The sequence below is a fragment of the Phocoena phocoena genome, chromosome 1 (genome assembly GCF_963924675.1).
Source record: "Phocoena phocoena chromosome 1, mPhoPho1.1, whole genome shotgun sequence".
NCBI classification, from domain to species: domain Eukaryota; kingdom Metazoa; phylum Chordata; class Mammalia; order Artiodactyla; family Phocoenidae; genus Phocoena; species Phocoena phocoena.
This window is the reverse complement of record NC_089219.1, coordinates 100,559,891-100,584,754: the sequence shown is the minus strand read 5'-3', so window position 1 is coordinate 100,584,754 and position 24,864 is coordinate 100,559,891. Positions and strand designations below refer to the sequence as shown.

General features: G+C 35.6%; 1 protein-coding gene across 1 annotated transcript in view; it reads left to right on the top strand.

The window, feature by feature from the left end:
• Positions 1 to 24,091, top strand: part of RSBN1 (round spermatid basic protein 1) — a 39,539-nt gene extending 15,448 nt beyond the window's left edge. The window contains exons 3-7 of the mRNA XM_065885632.1: positions 13,522 to 13,659; positions 13,972 to 14,114; positions 20,770 to 20,937; positions 22,211 to 22,319; positions 22,958 to 24,091. Of these exons, the coding sequence (XP_065741704.1) occupies positions 13,522 to 13,659; positions 13,972 to 14,114; positions 20,770 to 20,937; positions 22,211 to 22,319; positions 22,958 to 23,431 (1,032 nt within the window). The 3' untranslated portion in view covers positions 23,432 to 24,091. The remainder of the gene's footprint in view (positions 1 to 13,521; positions 13,660 to 13,971; positions 14,115 to 20,769; positions 20,938 to 22,210; positions 22,320 to 22,957) is intronic.
• The last annotated feature ends 773 nt before the right edge of the window (positions 24,092 to 24,864 follow it).

Here is a 24,864-nt window from a genome sequence, read left to right as displayed (position 1 = left end):
TGTTGGGAATTAAGTGAATACGTTAGGAATTCTGTGTTTTGTGAAGTCTTATGAAGTTCTGTTAAGCCTGTATATAAAGCGAGGTAAGTTTATTACGCTATAGACACAGTTAATAGAAGTTATTTATAGTTTAAATATGTAGCCATGATAATTATTCATGACTATAGTTCAAGACAGTTTATTCAGCAAACATATATTGAGAACCTACCGTGTACTGCACAATCTGTTCTTAAAAGGACTAATTGATGAGCTCAGTCTAGTGGAAGAGATGAATAAACCAGCAATTATAATATAGTTTGATAAATACTAGAATAGAGGTATATACAGGCAAAACCTTATAATAGAGGGAGCACAGTTTGTGGTGTTACCTAACTCAGACTTGAAGTGATTGGAAAAGGCATTTTAAAGATTGTGATGCTTGAGTAGAGTCTTTAAAGAAGATTACTTAGCATAATAAGTGCATTTTAAGCAAAGCAAATAATGGCCTATGCAAACACATGGAGTCATTAGAGAATGTGGCACTTTCAAGGAGCTGCAAATAGCTTGACATGGCAAGAGTACATGCTGACTGTTAAGGGGAGTTAACACTGGAGAGAGAGACAAAATCAGAATTGTGAAGAGCTTTGTATGATGTGCTAAAAAAAGTTATTACTTTTTCCCAAAGGTAATGGGGAATCATTGGTGAATTTTAATAGGGAAAAGCTATCAAGTTATGTTTGCAAAGATTACACAGTAGTCTGAAGGGTGGAATTGAGGAGGAAAATGAGATTGGAAGCAAGAAGACTGGTTAAACCAGTTACTGTGGTAACTAGATCGGAAATGATCCATGTCCAGATTGATATTGACATTAGAGAGGAAGACATGAAATTTGAGAAATAATTAGAACATGGGATTAATTGCACTTGATGAGGGAGAAGGATGGAGTCTTAAAAAAATGTGGTTTGGACAAAATGGGTGGATGGTGGTGCTGGTCACAAAGTCAATACAGGGTTGAAAAAGTTGGTTGAAAAGTTGGAGTGTAAGGTATTGATGAGTTCAGTTTGAGATATTTTATGTTGAGGTACTTATGAAGACTAACAGAAATGTCTGTCAGGTAGTTGAGTAAATGGATCTAAGACTGGGAGACATCTAGGCCGGAGATGCAGAAGTTGGACCATTGGCATGTAGGTGGTCCAGGGAAAGCATTAGAAATGGAAGAGATGAAGCTATGAATGGAATTCTGTGATGCACCCACATGTATGAGGAGCATGGGAAAAGATCAAAAAGAAAGAGAGGTAGAAGGAAGGTTACGGATAAGTTTTCTAGATATTAAGAATGATGGAGGGCTTAAATATCATGTCCGTATTACGGGTCAAGTGAGGACAGAAAAGTGTTATGTTGCTTAATTAGGAATTTAATTGGACACATTATCAAGACTGGTGCTTTGCAAACAATGACCATCTAAATACTGTAAATTATGCTTTTTTTTTTTTAGAAGCTTGCTACTTGCTCTATGAATAAATTTGGTATCACTAGGCAACTTGCTAGAAATGCAGACTCTCAGACCCCTACCCAGATCTTCTGAATCAGAATCTGCATTTTAACAAGCTCCTCAGGTGATTCATATGCATATTAAGGTTTGAGAAGTACTACTTGAGAACTCACCTGTTCTATCTGGAGGAAGTAAAATGTAAGTTTGTTTTGTGCAAGAAAAATTACAGCTTCTGTTACTTTTATATTTTTAAATTATTGTAGTAACAAAGCTAGGATGCACATAGAGGTGGTTTTTTTTTCTTTTACTGTTCTATAAAACTCAATTGTTTTAACACCAAAAGAGGTAAGTTCATGATAAATAGCAATTGAAGCACCGAGCTGATCCTCAAATTTGATTTCTTCTCTCTCAGAAGTTGATACAGGATAACTTTGTAAAGTTGTTTCCAATCTAAAGGACTACATATGTATTGATACAGTATGGTATTTTTATAATTCTGTAGGATTATTCAGGTCTAATTAAGTTTTAAATAGTCATTGGTTAATAACAATTTTGACCAAAAAGTTTTAAGTGTTTGTGGAATCTTTTGGTCAGTTAATAGAGAAAAATTAGTGTTCACTTAGAAATTTTTTTTTTTTTTGCTTAGCTGTTATATCTTGTAATTATTGGCTACTTGAAAACTTTTTTTAATGGTTTTCAACTTTGAAGTGTGATAGTTCTGCAATAAATATGCAATCCTTAGCTCTTCTTATAAAAATCCTGTGGCAGCTGATAAACGGATTGAAAATTCAGATATTCTTCTGGTGATTTTATGGACTAAAAGGATTTTAGAGTAGGTGGGGGCCATTTCCAAGCCTTTGTTTTATAGATGAGGAAGGTCACATTTTGGTTGACCTTTCCCGAGGTTAAATAGTGGCAGATCTTCAAAGAGGAATTGTTTTTTCCTCTGCCTTTGGATGGTGTTTAATCCTGTAGGTGAGGGTTTAGCAAATTTTAATGTGCCTATAAAATGCACATTTTGATTTTGTAGGTCTGGATTGGGGCTTTAGAGTCTGCATTTCTAACAAGCTCCTGGATGATGTTGATGTTGCTGGTCCAAGAATCAGCAAGGCTATAAGTGTTAGATTCTATACATGAATTGCAAATAGAAGCAACAAACAACACTAAAATATATGTGAAGTTAAATGGGGAGTTGTTTTAAGTATCACCATCTGAGACTGATTTCACCTTATAGTATCTTAAGTAATTGAAGGTCGTATATGGAGATGAAGGGTATGTGGTAGGGGAGGGAGGGGATTGATTTTACAAATATGTCTAGCATAATAGGATTTTGTTCTCTTTATCTAGCAGATGTGCGTATTTTAAGTTCTGCTTTTTTAAAAAAAAAATGTCTCATGTATAATATTGAAGTCTTTTACCGAGGCTCATACTCTTAACTTCAGGTGGTAGTTGAAGTTCTTACAACTGTTACTGTTACTGCTATAAAATGGTAATGTCTGCTGTTCCAGAGAAAATCAGCAAATGTTATTTCTTCATTGTGTGTTGTGGTAAGGCTTAAAACGGGCTTATTAGGTGTTCCCCATCTTTGAGTATCATAATTAACATGTTATAGTGTACTGCTACTACTAATTAAGAGAGTAGAACTAGTAGATGCTTTGTAGCTTGGTAAATAACCTCGAAACTCTTAAGGAGCTGCACATCAGTGTGTTACATAAAAGGAAAAATAAATATTTTAGGTAGCTGACTTTATAAAGCAGTATAAAAATGGTAGGTTCTGGGTTTTTATTTCTCATTCTAAGTACAGCTTATAATAAACTCATTTTGACTCACACTGCTATATTTTTAAAGTGGGAATGTCTTTCTGTTCACAGGTCACAAGGTTAGGAAGATTGCTGGCTAGCTTTTTCCTTTCTGTTTTTTAAACAATCAGCCCGAAAAGCCTTCTTCCTGAAACATGAGTCCTGCACAATAATTACTAACCCCCCACCCCCACCCCCGCCACCTGCCACTCCTCCTCCAGGGTTCTTCCGTATTGTGTATTTCTAGCTTGGTGTTCTTCTAAGTTTTTCTTTTTTAAAAAGAAGTTTTGTTTGTTTGTTTTCTAGAGCAGTTTTTGGTTCACTGCAAAATTGAGAGGAAGGTATGGAGATTTCCCATATACTCCCTGCTCCCACATATGCATAGTTCCTCCCACTATCAACATACCCCCCCTGCCAGAATGGTACATACATTACAATTGCTAAACCTACACCGACACATCGTAATCACCCAAAGTTCATAGTTTACATTACAATTCACTCTTGGTATTGTACAATCTATGGGTCTGGACTAACGTATAGTGATAATGTGTCCATCATTATACTAACATAAAGAGTATTTTCACTGCCCTAAAAATCCTCTGTGCTCTGCCTAATTCTTCTCTTTCTCCCCTTCTCCCAACCCTTGGCAACCACCGATGTTTTTAGTGTCTCCATTGTTTCAACTCTAAAAGAATGTCATATGGTTGGAATCATATAATATGTAGCCTTTGCAGATTGGTTTCTTCCACTTAGTAATATACATTTAAGGTTCCTGCATGTCTTTTCATGGCTTGATAGCTCATTTCTTTTTAGGGCTGAATAATATCTCATTGTCTGGATGTACCACAGTTTATTTATCCATTCACTTACTAAAGGACATGTTGGTTGATTCCAAGTTTTTTCAATTGTGAGCAGAGTGGCTATCTTAAATGATTTATGGCTATCCTTATTAAAAGGTGTATTATTGGGAGCACAGCTGAGCTTATTTAACACTCAGCAATTGTTATAGGATAACTTTGTAAAGTTTAGTTTCTAATCTAAAGGACTACATATGTATGGACACAGAGCAATATATATATTCAAATTTTAAACTTTTATAGATATTATAAATAAATTTAAAAATTTAACACATGCAAAGCTAATGATTATTTTCTTATAGTCATTGTCCCCCTATGTACAAATTGTCCTCCCCTACCCACTGTACCTTTTGATTTTACTCAAGATTGAGTTTTCCCTGTTTGGCATTATGTCTCTTGCTTCCACAGCAGCCTTACTTTTTTTGTTTTTTGCTCTCTACTTACCTCCCTCCAATCCTCATTACACTTACTTCTTCCTCCACTGTGCCCCCAACGCATTCTTTGGGAAGTGGTAGAACTCAATTTGTTCTTTGCTTTCAGTGCCATTTCCAGGCCAGAGTTTCTCAAATATGCCAGATCCTAAGAATAATCTGGGGTTGCTAGTTCCAAACACATATTTAGAATCTCAGGTTCCATTCCTGGAAATTTTGATTCATTAAGTCTGGAGTGACACCTGAGATAAATACCTCAAGTGATTCAATTCCTATGATCAGGCAAGTTTAAGAAACACTGTTTTAAGCTGTATGCCATCTACCAATACTCACATTCCGTTCATTTGACCAGTAGATACAATCCTCTTAGAATTTCATAGAATCATAAACCAAGGGCTTTTGGAGATAATCTTGTCTAACTTCTACCTAGTGCAAATGTTTTTGAAAATCAGTTTCCGATTGATATTTATTCAGGAGCTTGTCTCTTCATAACATTTCATAAGGCCTCCAGTGGGCCCTCAACATTGTGTAGGCAACTTCTTTTCTTTGGTCAACTTGCTTGCCTTTTCTTCATGATGATTGTTTAGAATTTTTGTCTGTATACATCTTTTCTGCATTCCCTCCTGTTAATGATAGAGAAGCTATCTCACTTCCTCCTCAGAAGTTAATCCTTCTGCCTGTGTTCTGGATTCTATCCCTCACCTTGTTTAGGATTTTAAAAAAATTGTCACAAAGTATACATAGCATGAAATTTACTATTTAACTATTTTAAAGTATTCACGGGCATTAAATACTTTTGCAGTGTTGTGCAACCATCACGACTATCCATTTCTAGGACTTTTTCATCATGCCAAACAGAAACTCTATACCCATTTGCTTAGGACCTTAACTCACCCCCATCCCATTTTTACCCCTTACATTCCCATACAAAGAAAATTGCACATGATTTTTAGTGAATTCCTGCTTTATATGTTTCCTTTATTTTTATTAAAAGAATGGTTTTTTTCTCCCCAGAAGTCAGTCTTTATTCTGAATATGAGGTTTATCATTTCTATATATCTTCTAATAGTTTGCTATGCATGTATGAATGTATAAACTGTATATAACAATTTTGTGTGATTTAACACTTTATAAATAGTATACTGCATGTATCATTCTACAGATTGCTTTGGTTCAACATTGCTTTTGAGAATTATGTTGATACATGTAATTCTAGTTAGTTCATTCATTTTAACCACTATATTTTTTTTGTTGTTTGACTATATCACTTTATTCTCCTGTATTTGGACATTTAACATGTTTACAGTTTTGTAATATTACTGCGTTGAAGTAAGAATATATTTAGAGGTCTATCCTGAGATGTATTGGTATATCTTGTATATATCCCACGTATCCTATACATGTATATCCTGGGATTTCTGTTTGCCTTTTTCTCCTCTTCTGGGATTCCATGACTCTTCTGTTGCCTCATTTCAGTGACTCAGATGAGACCTCACATGTCTGAAAAGACTTTCTTCTACCGTTACATTTGATTGGTCATTCAGATAGGTGTGGAATTCTAGGTTGGAGGTCATTTTTCTGCAGATAACAGGTGTTACTCCACTGTCTTTATTTAAGCTTCTAGTGCTGCTACTGAGAAATCCAATGTCAAGTTGTCCTGTTTTTTTCTCTCTGGAAGTTTCAAAATCTCTTTCCTATAAAATTTCAAAACACTGAGAATAATGTGTCTTTAAATGGGTCTTTTTTTTTGTTGTTTTTTGACTTTTAATTTATGAAATATTTCAGACATATAAAGAGAGTAAAGAATAATAACAAACACCTGTGTTCTTGCCACCTGGCCCAAGGCATAAAGCATCACCAGTGTAGTTGAAAGCTACCTGCAACCTCTGTGATTTTCTCAAATCTCATTGGAATGGGTCTTTTTTTTATTCACTCTGTTGAACGTTTAGGTTTTTTCAATGTGGGAATGCATATCCTTCCATTTGGGTAAATTTTCTGTTATTTCTTTGTTAATTTCCTTACCTCAGTTTTCCTGTCTTCTTTTTCTAAAACTTTTGAGTTGGGTGTTAGGCCTCCTGGCTAAACCTTTAATTTTCTTATCGTTCCTTTTATTTTTCTTTGTCTTTTTATTCTACTTTCTGGGGAGATTTTACTATCTTCTTTTTCTCCTGTTGATTTATTTCAGCTGTAATACTTTGAATTTAAAAGCTTGTTCTTATTTTTTGTTTTTTTCATTAAAAAAAAACTTTCCTGTTTTTATTTCATGGATGCAATGTCTTCTTTCATCTCTCTGATGATATTAATTATTCTTGTTTTGAAATTTTCTTTTATGCTCTAAGGTGTCTCTGTTTCATCAAGTTTTTTTGCTTGTCTTAATCTTCTGTTTATGTTAGTTATTTTCTTCAAACATCTGGTGATCTGTTTATATTTAAACATGAGTCAGTACAAAACTGATTAGAAACTCTGTAGGACTTATAATAGGACTTATCATTTGATGACTGGGTAGGGAATCTGGCCATATCATTGTAGAAAAGCTCCCAGTATCAGCATTTAGAGGTCTTTTCTTCGGGGCTTTTAATTTTTACAGCTGAGAGTCCACCACATTTTTGCCAGAGGAGCAGAGTAGCTTATATCCTTGTCTGCTAGAATTCTTGGAGGTGAACTATGAAAGTAGGTAGGTGATTTCATCGTTAAAATATGTGGCATTTTAATTCCCTCTTTTCAGTGTACTGGGTCTCTTCCATACTTGTGCCTGGTATTTTTGTTTCTATAGTCTTCTGGTTAACTTTCTCCACAAAATAGGTAGGATAAGAAAGAGTATAGGAGGGGGAGGTGGAAGGTAAGTAAGTGGAGGGGTCTGACTGACTCTTAAACAGATTTCAGACCCATCTCCTTTGTTTTAGTTCTATGCCTGGTTACCCACCTCCTGTGATACTTAGCCTTTCCATGATTTTGTAGCACGAACTTGCTTTTTGGGTATCTTCTATACAGGTACTCAGTGTTCAAAGTTCTCCATCTGCTAATTCCCCTGTACGTTTTTTTAACCTTCAAAAAATGTTTTGATAGCTTGTATCTATCATTTTTGCTTCTGTTCTGTTTGAGCTTCTGGAATTTATAGGCTTTCTATTTTACTCTCACTTGAGTGGGGTTTTGATAAGGAATATAAATAAATCATATGTTCCGTCTGCCTTGTTTAACTAGCAGTCTTCTTCACCTTTACCAAACTCTTTGTGTTAGCATTAAAACATCACACAAGAGAAGACATAAATGGAAAGATATAGCACATTCTTGGACTAAGAAGAACGAACATCAAAATGACGATTTCCCCTAAATTATAAATTGAACATAACCCCAATAAAAATACCAATAGTTGTTCTGGGACAGTCACCTGACTTGGAAGTTTGTATGAAAAAATAAACAGACAAGAACAGCCAGGAAAACTTTGAAAAAGAAAAGCAATTATGGAGGAGTGCCCTATCAGATACCAATACATTCTAAAGATTTAATTATTAAATAAGTGTATACTTATTTATGAACATTGTTCAGTGAAGCAGAAAAGTCCAGAAAGAGACCCAAATACATATAGGCATGTGATATATAAAAATGATAGCATCTCAAATCATTGGTGGCAAGAGAAGGTAGTGTTGGGACATCAGGATATCTAGAATTTATCTTAGTATTCATATCACTGTATACCGCAGTAAATTCCAAATGGGATCAAAGATTTAAATGTAGAAAATGGAGACATAAATGTAAGAAAACATGAAGGAATTCTTTTACAACTTTTAAGTGGCAAAGGTCTTTCTAACTATGACCAAAACAGAAACAAAAATCCCTGTAAACAAGGTCAAAAGATAAATTCATATCACCAACAGATAATTAACCTTCCTAAACTGTAAAGAGCTCTAGAAATAGATAAGAGAAATACTAGCAACACAGTATAAAAATAAGCAAGCATTGTAAATGGACATTTCACAGAAAAAGAAATACAAATGGCCCTTTAATCCTCTTATCTGAAAAGACATACAACTTCATTCCTAAGAAAATGAAATTAAAACTACTAAGATGACAGTTTTTACTTATTTGTTAAACTCCAAAAATTTTATAACATCCTGTTAATGGGGTTATGGGGCAATACATACTTTCTTATATTGCTGGTGAAAGCTTATACAACCTATGGAGGGTTGCTCAGTCTTTCCATCTTAATTCTCCCTTGATCCTATTTCCCCCTCTAACTACAAACTCTTCTTACTTTCACAGCCAAACTTCTTGAAAGAATTATCTACACTTGCTGTCTCCATTTCCTCATATCACCACATCAGTTTGGTTTCTGCCCTCATAATTTCTCTGAAACATCTCTTGCTAAGGTCACCAGTGGGCATTTTATATCTGCATCGTAGTAGAAGTCTCAGCAGCATTTTGACCAAATTCCTCCTGAGGTATTTTCTTACTTTGACTTTCATGATACTGTGCTCTCTTGGTTTTCTTCCAACCTCTCTGACCACTTAACAACTCCTTTACATTGTTTTTTGTCAACTTTTCTTTCCCTTTTTTTTTTTTTAATTTGGAGATTTCCAAGACCCCTGTTCTTTGGACTTCATATTTTCTCTAGTCAGGTCTCTCTTAAGACTAAAGTTCTGATTACTGACAATGACTAGGATTTGTAACCTCAGTACCCATCTCTTCTGATTTCAGCAAATTACCACAAACATAGTACCTTAAGACAACAAAAATTTAGTCTCTTACAGTTCTGAAAGCTCTGAAGGAGAATCTTTTTGTTTATTTGCTTGTTTTTTTGTTTTGTGGGGTTTTTGTTTGTTTGTGCCCCCCCCCCACCACTTCTAGTGGCCATCTTTATTTCCTGGCTTGTGTTCCCTCCCTCCATCTTCAAAGTGCATCAATACAGTCTCAGCTTCTATCACCAAGTCACCTTCTCTCTGTGGTGAAATCTCCCTCTGCTTCCTTATGACAACTGTGATTACGCTTGGGCTCACCTGGATAACCCAGGATATCTTGCCATCTCCAAATTCTTAATTTATTCACAGCTGAAAAGTCCTTTTGCCATATAAGATAACAGTCACAGGTTCTAGGGATTAAGACCTGGATATCTTTGGGAGCCATTATTTCGCCTACTACACGCTGCAAGCTCATTATGTCCCAAACTGAAGATACCACCTCCCCACCCAAACTTGGTCCTCTCCTCCAGTAGGAAGAGTGCTTTCTCTATGTGGTTGCAAAGGGCAGAACCTGCAAGACATCCTTGACACTCCTTTCTTTTCTCTATCATATCTAACTTTCTCCAAGTCCTTACAATTTTCTTATGGTTATTTTTCAAATCTTTAAAAAATCAACTCCACTGTTATTAGCTTAGTTGGTTGTTTCTTATTTGGAATATTACAGAAACCTCCTAATTAGTCATTTCTCTTTCAGTGTCCCGTTGAGAAAACAAAAACAAACCCCAAGCCCCCCACACCCCCTAAAACACACAGGCAAATCTATTAACTTTCCTTTTACTACTTTAGATCCTTCAATGATTCCCCCAATTCTTAATGTGGTCTTCAAGGCTTTCCATAATCCAGCCACAGCTTGTTTCTCCAGTCTCATCTTCGTTTTTCTTTTTTGTTTTCTGTGTTTAGCATCACTAGCTTTTTTCTAGACCCTGGAAAGGGTGATGCTTAAGGGATTTTATTTCCGTTAAACTTGTTCTACAGATTTTAATTCAGTGTTACTTTGAGGAACAGTTTATCCCCTAGATTAGCATCCCATGTTCTCTTTTATAGTGTCCTACAAGTGCCTGAAGACTTGTCACAGTTTATAATTAAATATTTGTTTAGTATATGCCTCTCTCTACTAGACTGTAAATTTCCAGGGGCCAAGGATGGGTCTGGTTTGCTGTATCTGTGTTTAGGACAGTGTCTGCATATAATATACAGTAAACTTTTATTAAATGAATGATACTGGCTTTCCTGTAATTCTTGTTCTTTATTTAAGGCTGTATAAGTCTACTCTTCTGTGATAAGCTTCCAAGTATTTGAAGATTATTGTGTCCCCACTTTAATCATTTCAAGTCAAATACTTTTGGAATATTTTTAATTTCATCACTCTTCCTCCAATCTGTATGATTTCCAAGTCACTAATCATCTTGATTGTTCTCTTTCGGGTGTGCTCTTGTAGACTTTTTTTTTTAGCCCAGAGCAGGAGATAATGCTCCAGATGTCATCTGTGCAATATGGAGTATTGCCTCCTTTAGTACTAAGTATACAAGATATAGGCTAAACCACCGTAACAGAGAGATCACACATACAGTAGCTAGGACAAAATAAGTTTCTTTCTCAAGTAACAAGTGCAGAGGTAAGCAGCTCTGTTCCATGATGTCATCTTGGATTCTCCTTTCCTTCTGTCTTTAAGTTTTGCCATTTCCTTTGGTGTTGTCATGTGCATGGTTGAACTTGGCCCTCAGAAGAGAGAAAGAGGAAATGGAGAGCAAGCCACTTAATTACATATGCTCTAGAAATTGCATATGTGACTTGTGCTAACATCTCATTGGCCAGAACTTAGTCATAGACCACACTTAGTTGCCAAGCAGCTATATGCCCAAGAAGTTCTGTTACTTAAAAAAAAGGGGGGGGTTAGAATAGATACTGGGGATAGTTAGTAATTTGCTTGTTTGGCATTAGTGTCACACTGTTGGTACATGTTGAATTTCTGGCCATAAATGTTGTCCATCTTCTAAGTTGTGCTGTTAGTTTTTTAAATATATCACAAACATTAACATTTGTTAAATTATTTTATACAAGTGATAGATACTGTTGTTAATCAGCTTTACTACTATTACCTGTTTTTTGGCCACAATTGAATGGCTGATTATTTTTAGACTCAGCAGACATAAATTCAGCAGTTTCTCCTCTTCAGGTTTACTTTCTCTTTCCAAATAGGAAAGGATGCTTTATGTTTATTCATGTCACATATTAATTATCCTAGGTGTTTGCATTTTTACGTTGTCTTCGAGTTCAGTGCTATTGAATTTAGTGGTACTTAAATTAGGTAATCTCGGAGTACTGTATAAAAATGTTTATTCAGTCTCACTTTGTGTGCAGAATTTAAAGTAATGTGAATTTCTTCAAATTAATAATGCATTAAGAGTTGTATAGTCTCAAAGCTAGTAGGCCACATAAGTTGGTGAAAACTACCACATGGCAGTGTACTTCTTAAAGATTGGTCTCTTAAGTTATGTGAGATTTAAATTGTGACACATCTTTAGGACATTTACCACATAGCTTGAAAGCCTTTGTTGGAAGGAATTTCTGATAATTGGGAATAGTTGGGGGGAGGTATTTGGAGGAGACTGGTATTTCTTTTATTAGCCCTGAAAGCATACTATTCCTAGAACTTGTACTAAAGTTAAATTCTGCTTTAGTTGTTTTAGGGTGCTTGGCTTAGAAAGGTTAGAATAATGCTTACTTAGAAAAGCTTCCTTATCTCTATATCCCATAATCATCCTCTTTCCCAGACTGCCTCCCCTGGCTTTTAACAGCATGATGATCATACAAGCAAATGGAAGGTAATTCATACAAATATGTGCAAGGTAATTCTGGCCTGGGCGGTTGCTGTTTAAGGATCACCTAAAGAGATTTTGGGGGAAAGATTTGTAAGGAATTAAGAAATCTCTGCTATTTGATAACAAGATCTCAGACCTTTTTTTGGTGTGAGTGTGTGTGTGGGATGACATTAAATTGTCTATGAAAAAAAAACAGTGGGATGATTCTGAAAATGCTGCTAAAAAACTAGCACTAAAGAACTGTGTAAGAAATACTAGACGGTCATTTATGCTTTCTATTGAGGCAAAAGAGGTGGTATTTGAAACAATAAGAAGTGATTCTTAAAAAAACATTTTTTTTTGACTCTTCAATAGAAACCCATCATTTAAATGTATAATTGTATGTTAGGCTTTTCAACCTAATCTGCATCTTACCTGAGGTAGAAAATGCTAGGTTACTGATCCAAGGTGGAAATCCTGGTTAGAATCCAGCATTTTTAGTCTAGTCATCTGTATGCACAGGATCTGTCTCTACATTTGAGAAACATTCATTCTGAATTGGAGTAGGAATATTAAGAACATACATGAAAATGACTAGAATAATAATATCAGCTTGTATTGAATCACTTGGTAGATTCTGTTTGAAAGTTAAGATTCCCTGGGCTGCAAATTTGTATAGAATATGCCCTAAGTTTACTAGAGTTGGTACAGAGAAAACGTCTATGCTTGCAGGTAACATTAGATTATCAAGGGAGATCAGGAAGGCTTTCAGAAGAAAAATCTTGAACTCATCTTTGAAAGTTAAGATTTAGGTTGACAGAAAAGAGGACATTCCAAGAAGGGCAGATTCAAGAGAAAAATCACTACAGATAGATACAAGTATGGCGTAAGTTGGTTAGAGAAAAATATCAGCCTGCCTAGCGTGGAGGATCTTATATGGAAGTACTGGGAGATTGGATTTAATAACAGTGAACCTGGTATCTGGCCTGATGTGAAGGCTTTCAAGCTAGGGAGTACAAAATGAATATGGAAGATTAATTTGACAATAGTCTATTTTTTTTCCCTGCCCTGTCAGTTTAACTGTTTATTTACTGATTTTTTTTCCTTATAAAGATCACTTGAAAGTGTTTACAAAGTTCAAAAATCATCATTCTCAGAGAAGTTTATCTTAATGTTTTCAGTATTTCCTTGAGACGTTGGACCATGGACTAACTTTCACCTTGAAATTTCTGTTTATGGTTCATATATCAATGTATTTGTCAGTGTGCTAGGGTGCCTTTCTGTAACTATTGACTTTATCCAAGGTACTGACTGTTGAATTCTTAGTATGTAGAAGAAATAGCAACATTGGAAATAATACCCTATCCTGATTCTTATGTTATAGTGTACTTCAGTCCTTTCTCCCCCCTCTTTCATTTTATCTCAGGTCAACAGGACATACTGCTGTGGCACCTACCGAGCAGGTCCTATGCGGCAGATAAGTCTTGTTGGAGCAGTAGATGAAGAAGTTGGTGATTATTTCCCAGAGTTCCTTGATATGTTAGAAGAATCACCATTTCTGAAAGTGAGTGTTTTTCAGGTTATTAAAGTTCTGATCATTACTTAAATGGACACTTTCCATTAAAAAGTTTTAAGCTAATCTTATCTATTAAAATTTTTTTATCCAATGTTTTGAGTAGAAATGTTTAGAAAATTATTGGTATAAAATATTTAACTTCAATTATTCTTTTTTACATATAAATTACTGTCTAATACATTTTTTTCTTCATACACACACAAAATAACCTCCTTAGAGCTGTCTTTTGGGTGTGAGGGTTTTAACTTGTAAATAGTCTAAAAATTTTTTTTTAACGTGACTTATTCTTCTGACTTCCAGATGACTTTGCCCTGGGGTACACTTTCTAGCCTTCGACTCCAGTGTAGGTCCCAGAGTGATGATGGACCTATCATGTGGGTAAGGCCAGGAGAGCAGATGATCCCTACAGCAGATATGCCAAAGTCACCCTTCAAAAGACGACGGTAAACATTTATTTTTCTCAAATAAACAGAAGCACTTTTTTTTAGTTGGTTGCTTATAGAGATGATTGAGACTTGAGCACAGTTTCAAAACCATTTTTCTAAATTATTTGAAGAGCTATCTTAAGTAAATCTTCTAGCCGTCAGTTCCTTAGTCCAGTGAACTCATTACACAGTTACCAGAGTGAGGCATCCTTCCAAAAAAACAAATTTAATTTTCACTTCTTTTCTTAAAACCTGGGTCCTAACTGCCTGTAAGATAAAGGTCTAAACTCCTTTGTGTGGATTACAAGGGTCTTTTCTAATCTGGCCCTGACAGTATCTCTTCTAGGTGTATCTGCTTTTAGTCTGCTCCAGTCATGCTGAATTCAGTTTCCAAACCATGGTCTTTCACAACTCTGTGCTTTTGCACTGCTCTTTTTACTTGGAATGGCATCCCCTCCTCCATCTTCCTCTCTACCTGGCAAACTCTTAACGAATTTTCAGAACTTATCTTGGATGTCACTTCCTTTGTGAAGCTTTTCTTTGTTCCCTTAGACTTAGTCATTCTCTTCTCTGTGCTCACACATCATTCTGTTCATTAATGATCAGTTTACATGTTTTTGGTTTTTACTATACATTTTAACCTTTTTGAGGACAGTCTAATTCTTCTCTGTCTTCATTAACATAGCAAGTGATCAGTATTTACTGAATGAAACCAATGATGTATTCTCTTAACAGCAATTCATATTGGCCTAACATTGTTTCAGACAAATTTATTTTGTTTAAAACAAATGTAGATTAACTTATTCTAGGACTATGAAAAAATCTCATTTAATGGGACTGAAAATTAGCAACTCAAAAAATAGCAACTCACAATAAGTACCCAAAAGTGAGTTTTAATGGACTAGGCTAGACCTTACCTTAAAGCTCAGGAGAATAAATACTAGAGCTAAGTATGGAATAACCTTTAGAGCTAAGTATGGAATAACCTTAGGTACTTGAGATAATCATGAAAATACTTTGTAAAAACTATTTATGAATGCAAGGTGGTGGCATGGTAGAACATGGCAGTAAACCAAAACTTCTGTACGTTGCTAGACCATAGCAGTTTTTGTACATCATGATGATGAGTGTTGATATTCTGAAGTATTGCATACATTTTTTATTCTATAATCCTTCCCAAAAGGAAATGACCATTGTTTGTTTCCTGATTATTATTAACTTAAAAAAAAATGATAATAGAAAAAAGTAAAAAGGCAAAAAATATCTATAATCCCACCCATTTAGGCACATTAACCTTTCAAATTTTGGTCCATATATACTCATAAATTTTCCTTTTACACAGATTAACTCATTCTTTACATGATGTTTACTTTAAAACTTGTTTTTTTCCCCCCCTTAGGTTTACATGTTATTAAGATGCAGCCATATCATCATTTAAGATGCAGCCATATCATTTCTAACTGACTATATAGTTTTGACTGTATGGTTGTATCAAGATTTATTTAGCCAATTCTTAATTTTTAAAAAATAAATTTATTTATTTATTTATTTTTGGCTGTTTTGGGTCTTCATTGCTGCATGTGGGCTTTCTCTAGTTTCAGCGAGCGGGGGCTACTCTTCTTTGCGGTGCATGGGCTTCTCATTGTGGTGGCTCCTCGTTGCAGAGCATGGGCCCTAGGCATGCAGGCTTCAGTAGTTGTGGTGCGTGGGCTCTAGAGCGCGGGCTCAGTAGTTGTGGCGCAGGGCTTAGTTGCTCTGTGACATGTGGGATCTTCCTGGACCAGGGCTCAAACCTGTGTCCCCTGCGTTGGCAGGCGGATTCTTAACCACTGCGCCACCAGGGAAGCCCTAACCAATTCTTTATTAGTGTAAATTGTTTGCATTTTTTTCAATATAAATGGTGTTTTGACAGACATGACAGTGGTATGCTGGAGCCAGTTTGTACCAGCTTACAGGGCATTATTAGCCTCGCAATTCCACAGTGAGTGAGGTCACATTAGTAACTTGAAACTGGCCATGTTGTGAGTATTTATACCACACAAATCAGCATATCAGCTACAAATGAGCCATCTCCTCCGCTAAAGCCAATTGTTAAACATGTATGGCACATCATTGATTGTGGCTGGCTGGGTGGTTGGTTGATAGGTAGGTAGGTAGATAATATCTTTGTGCCATGTGCATGTTTATTTCTTAGTGGAAATTAGTAAAGGCTTAAAGTATATATACATTTCTAATTGACTTCCAGAAATGTACCAATTTATATTCCCACCCATATAATAAAATAGTACCCTTTCCCCCATACTCTCCACTAACATTCTCTTTAACTTTGTTGATCTGATTGGACAAAAATGTGTTATTCTAATTTGTTTTTCTTTGAGGCATTTGTATTTCTTCTTTTGTGATTCCCTCTTAATTTTCTTTACTCATATTTCTATTGGGATGTTTTTTGTTTGTAAAAATCCCTATGTATTGTAACTATTAACTTGTTTTTCTTACGTTACAGGTTTTTCTCATTTTTTTCTTTTAGCTTATGTTTTTTCTTTACTCATAATTTTTTTCAGTTTCTTTTTTCTTTACTCACAGAGTTTTATTTATGTGTTGTCAGATCTGTCTTTTCCTCTGAGGTTTCTTTTTTAGTGGCAAACTTAGAAAGGCCTTCTCTCATTTAGTGTTATAAAATACCTACATTTTCTCCTAGTACGTCTGTGATTTCAGTATTTACATATTTTATCTACCTGGTATTGATTTCAGTATAGAGGGAGAAATTTAGTTTAACATTCTTTCCAAGTAATTAGGTGGTTGTAGCAACATCATTTGTTTAATAATTTATTATTTCTCAACTAATCTGAGGTGCTATCAAATTTTATTTCTGTTGGGATTAAATGTTCTTAAGAGGGGCATTCAAGCACTTCGAATTAGAGTGAATACATCAAAACTTAAAAAGTAATGTCATCTTTTTGCGTTAATGAGAATGCCCTGTTGCTGAAAATGATGGAGTTAATGTGAGAAGCTGTCTAGTTATCCAGGGCACTGCTAATGAAGATGATCTTTAAATTTATGAACTCTAGAGTTAAAGAAATATATGCACAGGGTTTTAAAACATCAAACAGTATAGTAGGGTTTATAATGAAAAATCCTGGCCACCTTTCTCTCCAGAAGCAAATACCTTTTTACCAGAGGCAAAAACAATTTCTGTTATTAATGCCTTTTTTTGTTTTGTTTTAAGGGTTTGACAGGAAATTTGTCAGTTTCTTGGTATAATAGATAGGGATTTATTCCCTTAATGGGTTCTCCAAATAGTTAAATGAGCCTTACTTTATCCTCTTCCTCTCCCTTCTACTTTTTGTCAGCTGTGCTTATACATTGTTGAGGCTAATTCATATTCTGCTTTAAAACCATAATTAGGCTTTATATGCTTTGTCAATAGATGTATTCTAATATTTGAAAGCCAACAGATGGCATTTAAAATATTATGGGTAGGTAAGTTTATTGCAGATCCATCTAGTAGGCTAATATTCATATTCTAAGGTTCCAATGGTTTGTTATCACTCAAAGGAATAATATACAAAAGGATCTTTCTTTTCTGTATTTCACCTAGATACTGAAAATCGTGCCACTTTTTAGCTTGGTTCATATTTGGATCATGCTGATTTTTTTTAAAATTCTGTTTTTCCTGTAGTTTCCTTTGTTTTTTTCAATATAAATTTATTTATTTATTTTTGGCTACATTAGGTCTTCGTTACTGCACGCGGGCTTTCTCTAGTTTGCGGCAAGCGGGGGCTACTCTTCGTTGCAGTGCGCGGGCTTCTCATTGCAGTGGCTTCTCTTGTTGCAGAGCATGGGCTCAAGGGACGCGGGCTTCAGTGGCTGTGGCATGTGGGCTCAGTAGTTGTGGCTCGCGGGCTTAGTTGCTCTGCGGCATGTGGGTTCTTCCCAGACCAGGGCTCGAACCCATGTTCCTTGCATTGGCAGGCGGATTCTTAACCACTGTGCCACCAGGAAAGTCCTTGTAGTTTCTGATTGCCTTATTTTGAGGTGATACCATACACTTCTCTTGACCATATCCCTAATTATCTTCTATTCTGTTTATTGCTTAAGATACATTACTTTTTTCTAGAATCACACTGACCTTCTCTATGACTTTGGCTATTGCTTTTTTTTTTTTTGGCTGTTGCTTTTTTATATAGCCTCTTTTTGGGGAGAATGTTGGTAGTTACATTGCATTCTTTGCTTTTATCATACCCTCAAGAATGCAGAATTTCAATCATACTGTCTGCTCTAACTCATCACTTTTTACCTGGAAATCTTTTGGAGCTCTGTGTTTTCTTACTTCAGTGTGAAAAGCTTATTTCACAGTTATCTACCATTTGATGTTTATTCTGCCTTAAGCTGTGGTTGTCTTCTTTCTGGGTTTATTTCTTTTCCTTGCTTGACCACATACTCAAGTTATATTCTACGAAAAGGAAGGTATTGAGTCATCATATGTCTGAAAATATCTTTTTCTGTCATTAAATATGATTGATAGTTTAGCTGTAGTCCAGAGGATGTATTTTCTCTTAGGATTTTTTTTTAGCATTGCCCCAGTGTCCTCTGGTATCTAATATTGTTTATGAGAAGTCTTAATGCCAGTGTAATTATTCTTCTTTTGTAAGTAACCTATTTTCTTTTCCTCTCTGGAAGCTTAATTTCATAATGATACATCTTCGGGCTTTTCTTATTTTTTAATCCTTTTTGTTGTTTGGTGGGTACCTTAAACTGAAAGATTCACATCTCCTTTCATTTCTGGGAATTTTTCTTGCTTAGTACCTTCAGTAATCTCTTCATTTTCACTATTACTTCTTTATGAAACTACTGTTGGCTGAATAATAGATCCCTCAGTTTGATTATCCTCGTATTTCTTATTATCTTTTTGCTTTCAGTTCCGGGACATTTACTTGACTTTTGTCTTCTGACAAAATCCTTACATTTCAGCATTGCATTTTTTGGTCTTTGTCAGGCTGCTGTAGGCTGTTTTCACATATCTGGTGATTCTTGGTTGACCCATTCGAATTTAGGAACACAGCATTGGGCTTACTGGGCATTCTATTTATATTTCAGTGAGGCTTGTCAGTAGATAGGTTTCACTTCAGAGTTAACAGGCATAGAAGTGGGCATTAAAGGATATGTCCAAATACCAGAGGATTACGTTAGTACTATTCATATGGTAAGTTCAATGTGTTTAGAGAAGAACATGCAGGGTTTTTTTGGCTGAAAGTTTATCAGGATGCTTTTGGTTACAGGCAACATAATTGATTCAGACTGGTTCATAAAATAAAATGTTATCCTGTATTTCAAGAAGTTCAGAGGGGTTGACTCTAGGTACCATATAGTCAAATGGCTGAGTGCTGTCATCAAGGAAACAGATCTTTTCCTTTTCTCTCCTCTGTCATTCTCTTTCCTAGGCTTTGTATTTACAGTGGCTTCCATTATGGTTGCTGGATGGCTATAGCAGTTCTAGGTATCACATCTGGATCTGGTTATATCTAAAAGAAGAAGAGATTGTCCTTTACTTCTTTTTTAGGAGCCAGGAAGCTTTGCAGAATTCTTAGCAGATTTCCTCTCATATTGCTAGCCAGACTCGATCAGTTCATGCTCATTCCTAAATCATTCACTGGCAAGGGGAATGAGCTTAGTGTAGTTTGCCAGAACTCATCAGGATCTACCTTTGGAGCTTGTGAATGGGGTTCCATATAGGGTAGGAGAAGATAGCTAATAAAAATCAGAGTTCTTTCAGAGAAATTAAGATGAGAGATGGTTGCTGGTGGGTCACCCACAGTCTTCTGCATGAGGGTAAATGCCTGACTGTCCAAATTTCTACCACTAGGGTGGCATGTGACAGGTTTATGTGCAGATTTCACTTTATTTGCTCCCTTCTCAACCTTACTTCCTTTCTGTCCATTATCATCATACTAGCCTCTTTAGCTGCCATTCCCTTCTTGTATAGTCTAGGCCTGTGGCTTTCTCTGCTCAGTTTCATTAGTCCAAGATACTTTTAATCATTTTTCACCTTCCAGAAATGTGTTGCTCTTGTTCATTCACTAATGCCTTTCATTTGTTGCTTCATATTCATATTATATTTGAGCACATAAAAAAGCAGAAGATAATATAATAAACTCCCATGTATTCAGTATCAACAGTTATCAATTCATAGCCAGTTCTGTTTCACTTATACTCCCATCCATTCTCCCACTATTCTCCCCCACCCCTACCACATTAGTTTGAAGCCTTTTACTTCTCTTTTAACGTGAAAGGAGGTCATGTAGTTGGCTCAGGTTGCCATCTTGAATTAAGTCTAGTAGAATGCTTTGAGACTTAAAAATGACTCAGGGTAAAGAGACATACAGCCTTGAACTCTGAGTTGTATTTTCTGTTGCTAGACAACTAAATTTTATATATTCAAACACTACAGTTGTGCCAAATCAAAGATACAGCTTCTATATTATTGTGACATACTGAGAGAAGAAGGTAATCACATTCAGCATTACACTATAGTGTGTTAAATGCTGATGATCGAAATCATTGAACCCTTTTCAGCCCTCATCTTATTTAAAATTTGGCATTTTAGTAGACTTTTTGCCTTACTGCTGTTAATACTTTTTTTCCCCTCTTTGCTTCAAAACCAAATCAACTACAGATCAATGAATGAAATAAAAAATCTCCAGTACCTACCTCGGACCAGTGAACCCCGTGAAGTCCTCTTTGAAGACAGGACAAGAGCTCATGCTGATCATGTAGGTCAGGGGTTTGACTGGCAGAGTACGGCTGCTGTTGGGGTTTTGAAAGCTGTACAGTTTGGTGAATGGTAAGTTAATGGAACTCAGCTGCAAGATTGGTTAATGTCTTAAGAAAATGTGGACTCAATTTGAAAGGTTGGGGACAGTTTTTAAAAAATTATGGTAAAATGCACATAAAATAAAATTAAAATCAACCATTTTTAAATGTACAGTTCAGTAATGTTAAGTATATTCATGTTGTTGTGAAACAGATCTCTGGAACTTTCTCATCTTGCAAAACTGTAACTCTGTACCCATTAATCAATAACTCCCTTTTCTCCTCTCCCCCAGTTCCTGGTAAACATCATTCTACTTTCTGTTTCTATGAATTTGACTACTTTAAATACCTCATATAAGTGGAATCAAACAGTTGTTGTCTTTTTGTGATTGACTTATTTCAGTTAGCATGATATCCTCAAGGTTCATCCATATTGTACCATGTACACATGTACCACGTGTCATAATTTCCTTGCTTTTTAAGGCTGAATAGTATTCCATTATATGTACATGCCACATTTTGTTTGTCCGTTTATCTGTCAGTGGACACTTGGGTTGCTTCCACCTTTTGGCTGCTATGAACAAATATTTCTTCACGTCCGTGCTTTCATTCTTTTGGATATATACCCAGAAGTGGAATTGCTAGATCATATGGTAATTTGTTTTTTAATTTTGGGAGGAACTGCTATACTGTTTTTCATAGAGGTTGCACCCTTTTACACTCAGTTGGGGCCTGGTTTAAACAAGGCTCAGAACATATTTAAAAACTATTTTACTTTGTTTTTTGTTTTTATGCCTTCAGGGCCTTCGATATTACTGTAGAGTTTGATGTGACGTTAGAGTTTGATTGAATTGTAGTTCAATCACAGGTTAAGTATTTCAAGTTAAAGATCATTTAGCTTTTTTCCCCTCTCTACTTTGAAAGCTGGAAGGTGTGACAGTTGTGTGGCTGAGATGTATTCTGTCCATTTCTTTCCATCCTGATAATGACATTATAGGGTGGCATGGAGATGGTGGGGCAAAGTGGTTAGAGGATTCAAATGCATCTAGTTTAGAATAAAACTGTTTTTAGTCATCGATGTTTTAGTTTTATAACAACTAATTTTAATTTTGAAAAAAAAAATGCTGTATTGGTGTTTTATTTTTTTTTTAATTGACTAAAGAAACAAATGTATACCTTGTCCTTAGGAGTTATGCATCTATTTCTTTGCTAGTATAGCAGTTCCCGGAACGGGAAGATTGAAATTTGTCACCTTTTTCCATTATGAGATGCTTGTTTCTAAAGCTTAATTTTGTTAATCTTAGGAGTGACCAACCTCGCATAACCAAAGATGTGATTTGTTTTCATGCTGAGGATTTTACTGATGTTGTACAGAGACTTCAGTTGGACCTTCATGAACCTCCAGTTTCCCAGGTAATAACGTTTGCTTTTTTATCTCTCTTTGAGTGAGATTTTGGAAATAAGTATCCGTACCTATTTAATTTTGCATTTTATCTTATAGTTGGATACATGGGATAGTGAATTTAATTTTACTATTAAAGGCTGTTTGTGGAGGGTGTTGAAAATCATTAAAACGGAGCTTCCCAAGCAGAATGCTTAAAATCCTTCAGTCTTTGGGATGCCAGGTGGGCCTGGGATGGTCAGAGGGCCCAGGATAACTCAGTTCTGGCCATGAGCAGTCTCAGCTGTTAATCCCATTGCCCTGCGTGTCCTCACCTGCAAAAGGTTGAAAGACACTGAAGGAGCAGACAAATGTTGCCCTTATGTGGGTCAAAGAATATTGATACTTAGTTGCATTTTGAAATACTTATTTAAGTGATTCCCTGGGCCATCCTAATTTTAACCTGTACTTTTTTACTAGAAATGTAGTAAAATATGAGGAAAAATGTGTCTCAAGAATTGTAGGAAATTTTAGAAAGTTGTATATCATACAGTGTTGTTTAGCTTTAATTTGATCCTACTGTTTTCCTGTGCTAATTATAATATTCTATTTGACTACATCTTTACATATTTTACTTTAAAATCTCATGCAACTTTTTTCCTCTCTTCAGTGTGTGCAGTGGGTGGATGAAGCGAAACTAAACCAAATGAGGCGGGAAGGCATTCGTTATGCTAGAATCCAGCTGTGCGACAATGATATCTACTTCATCCCTAGAAATGTCATTCATCAGTTCAAAACAGTGTCAGCAGTGTGCAGCTTAGCCTGGCATATAAGGCTTAAACAGTACCACCCTGTTGTGGAAGCCTCTCAAAACGCGGAAAGCACTTCTAACGTGGACTATGATTTAAATGGAAAGAGAGAATTAGAAGTTGACTCCCAGTGTGTGAGAATAAAAACTGAATCTGAGGAAACACGCACAGAGATGCAACTTTTGACAACTGCTTCATCGTCCTTCCCACCTTCATCTGAACTTAATCTACAGCAAGATCAGATGACTCAGCCTATTCCAGTTTTAAAGGTGGAAAGTAGACTGGACTCTGACCAGCAACACAATCTACAGGAACATTCAAGCACTCCTGTGTGATATGTACATATTCAAACACATTTTTTAACTTTTTTAAATTTTGATGTGAAGTTATAGTTTTATAACTGGCTTAAGTTAAGTTTTATTGGAGAAATCTTGCCTATAATTCTATAAAGAGAAATGACATTCCACAAATGTCAAGCATATCTTTTTTACACAGATTATGCAAAGTTAAGAGTTGTATCTTATCCCGTTAGTACAGTATGTAATAGTGGGTCTGCTGCTACTTTCTGTTTTAAGGTGTGAGGTAACAATTCAATCTCTTCTTCAAATCAAAATGAGAATTCTCTGGAATAACAGATTCTTATTTGGTAAATAATTCACTTCCTTTCATTTTATCTTGCCTTGTCTCTTGCCATATTTGCTGTTTTTATGATAGAAGATCAGATTTATGGTTTAGTACTTGTGCTTTTATGGCACAGATTCAGTTTCTACAGTAAAAATGGCGTAGGTCGTAGGAAAGAATTCCTGCATCTTGTACATGGGCAAGTCAGTTATTTAGTTCCAACCATAAAGAACCGATAGTTTCTAAGGAATTCAGTGGCTCTCTGATTTCTTAACAAAAGAGAAAGCACAGCACTTTCTGATCCAAACTGTCTTTTTTTGTATCTGTTATTTAAAGCCCAGTGGATATTTCAATTAAAAATATCTAAAGATGAATAGTCCTTGGTCATTCATTCTCCATGGTTCATTAATCTCTTCTAGAATACATGGTAACTGTGGAAGATATTTTGGGTAAAATAGATAATGTTGACATGATACTCTGTTGTTCTGCTTCCTAGCATCCTCACATTCTGTGTGGATACTTTTGCTTCCTAAACTGATCACGAGTATCAAACTTAGAGAATGATACCTATCTTTCAGATGAGGCTGCCATATTTTGTGCATGAAACTTAGGAAAAACTATTTTTGTCACTTGGCATCAACCTCTTCATCATAAAGATCTGTTGAGATACTTCAGTTCACAGTTTCAACTGGTGAATTCCTGGGTTTATTTATTATTACTCTGTGTTGCTACTGTCTAATAAAGAATATGGCACTAGACTTCATCCTAGAGTTTCAGGTAGCCTAATCCTTATTAGTGCCTGAGTATTTAACCATTTTTTTTCGAACAGGCACAGTTCATATAGCTAGTGTAGTCTTAACTTTCTATTATTTTAGAATGTTAATGGGATACACATTTCACTTTCTCTTAGTTAATAATACAATAGGCCTTTTGTTTATTAAAGGAAGAGTACTCCCCACACCTAAGACCAGATTCTTGTATCTACCTGGTTATAGTGCAATTTGGAGATTTTTTTTTCTGGAGGTTGAGATTTGGAATATTTACATTAACATAGGCAAAAAAAGATGCTGCTTTATTATGTCTGTCACCATGAAAACTTAGCTGCATCTTTTGAAATATCAAATATGAATTTTCTCTAAAATATTCT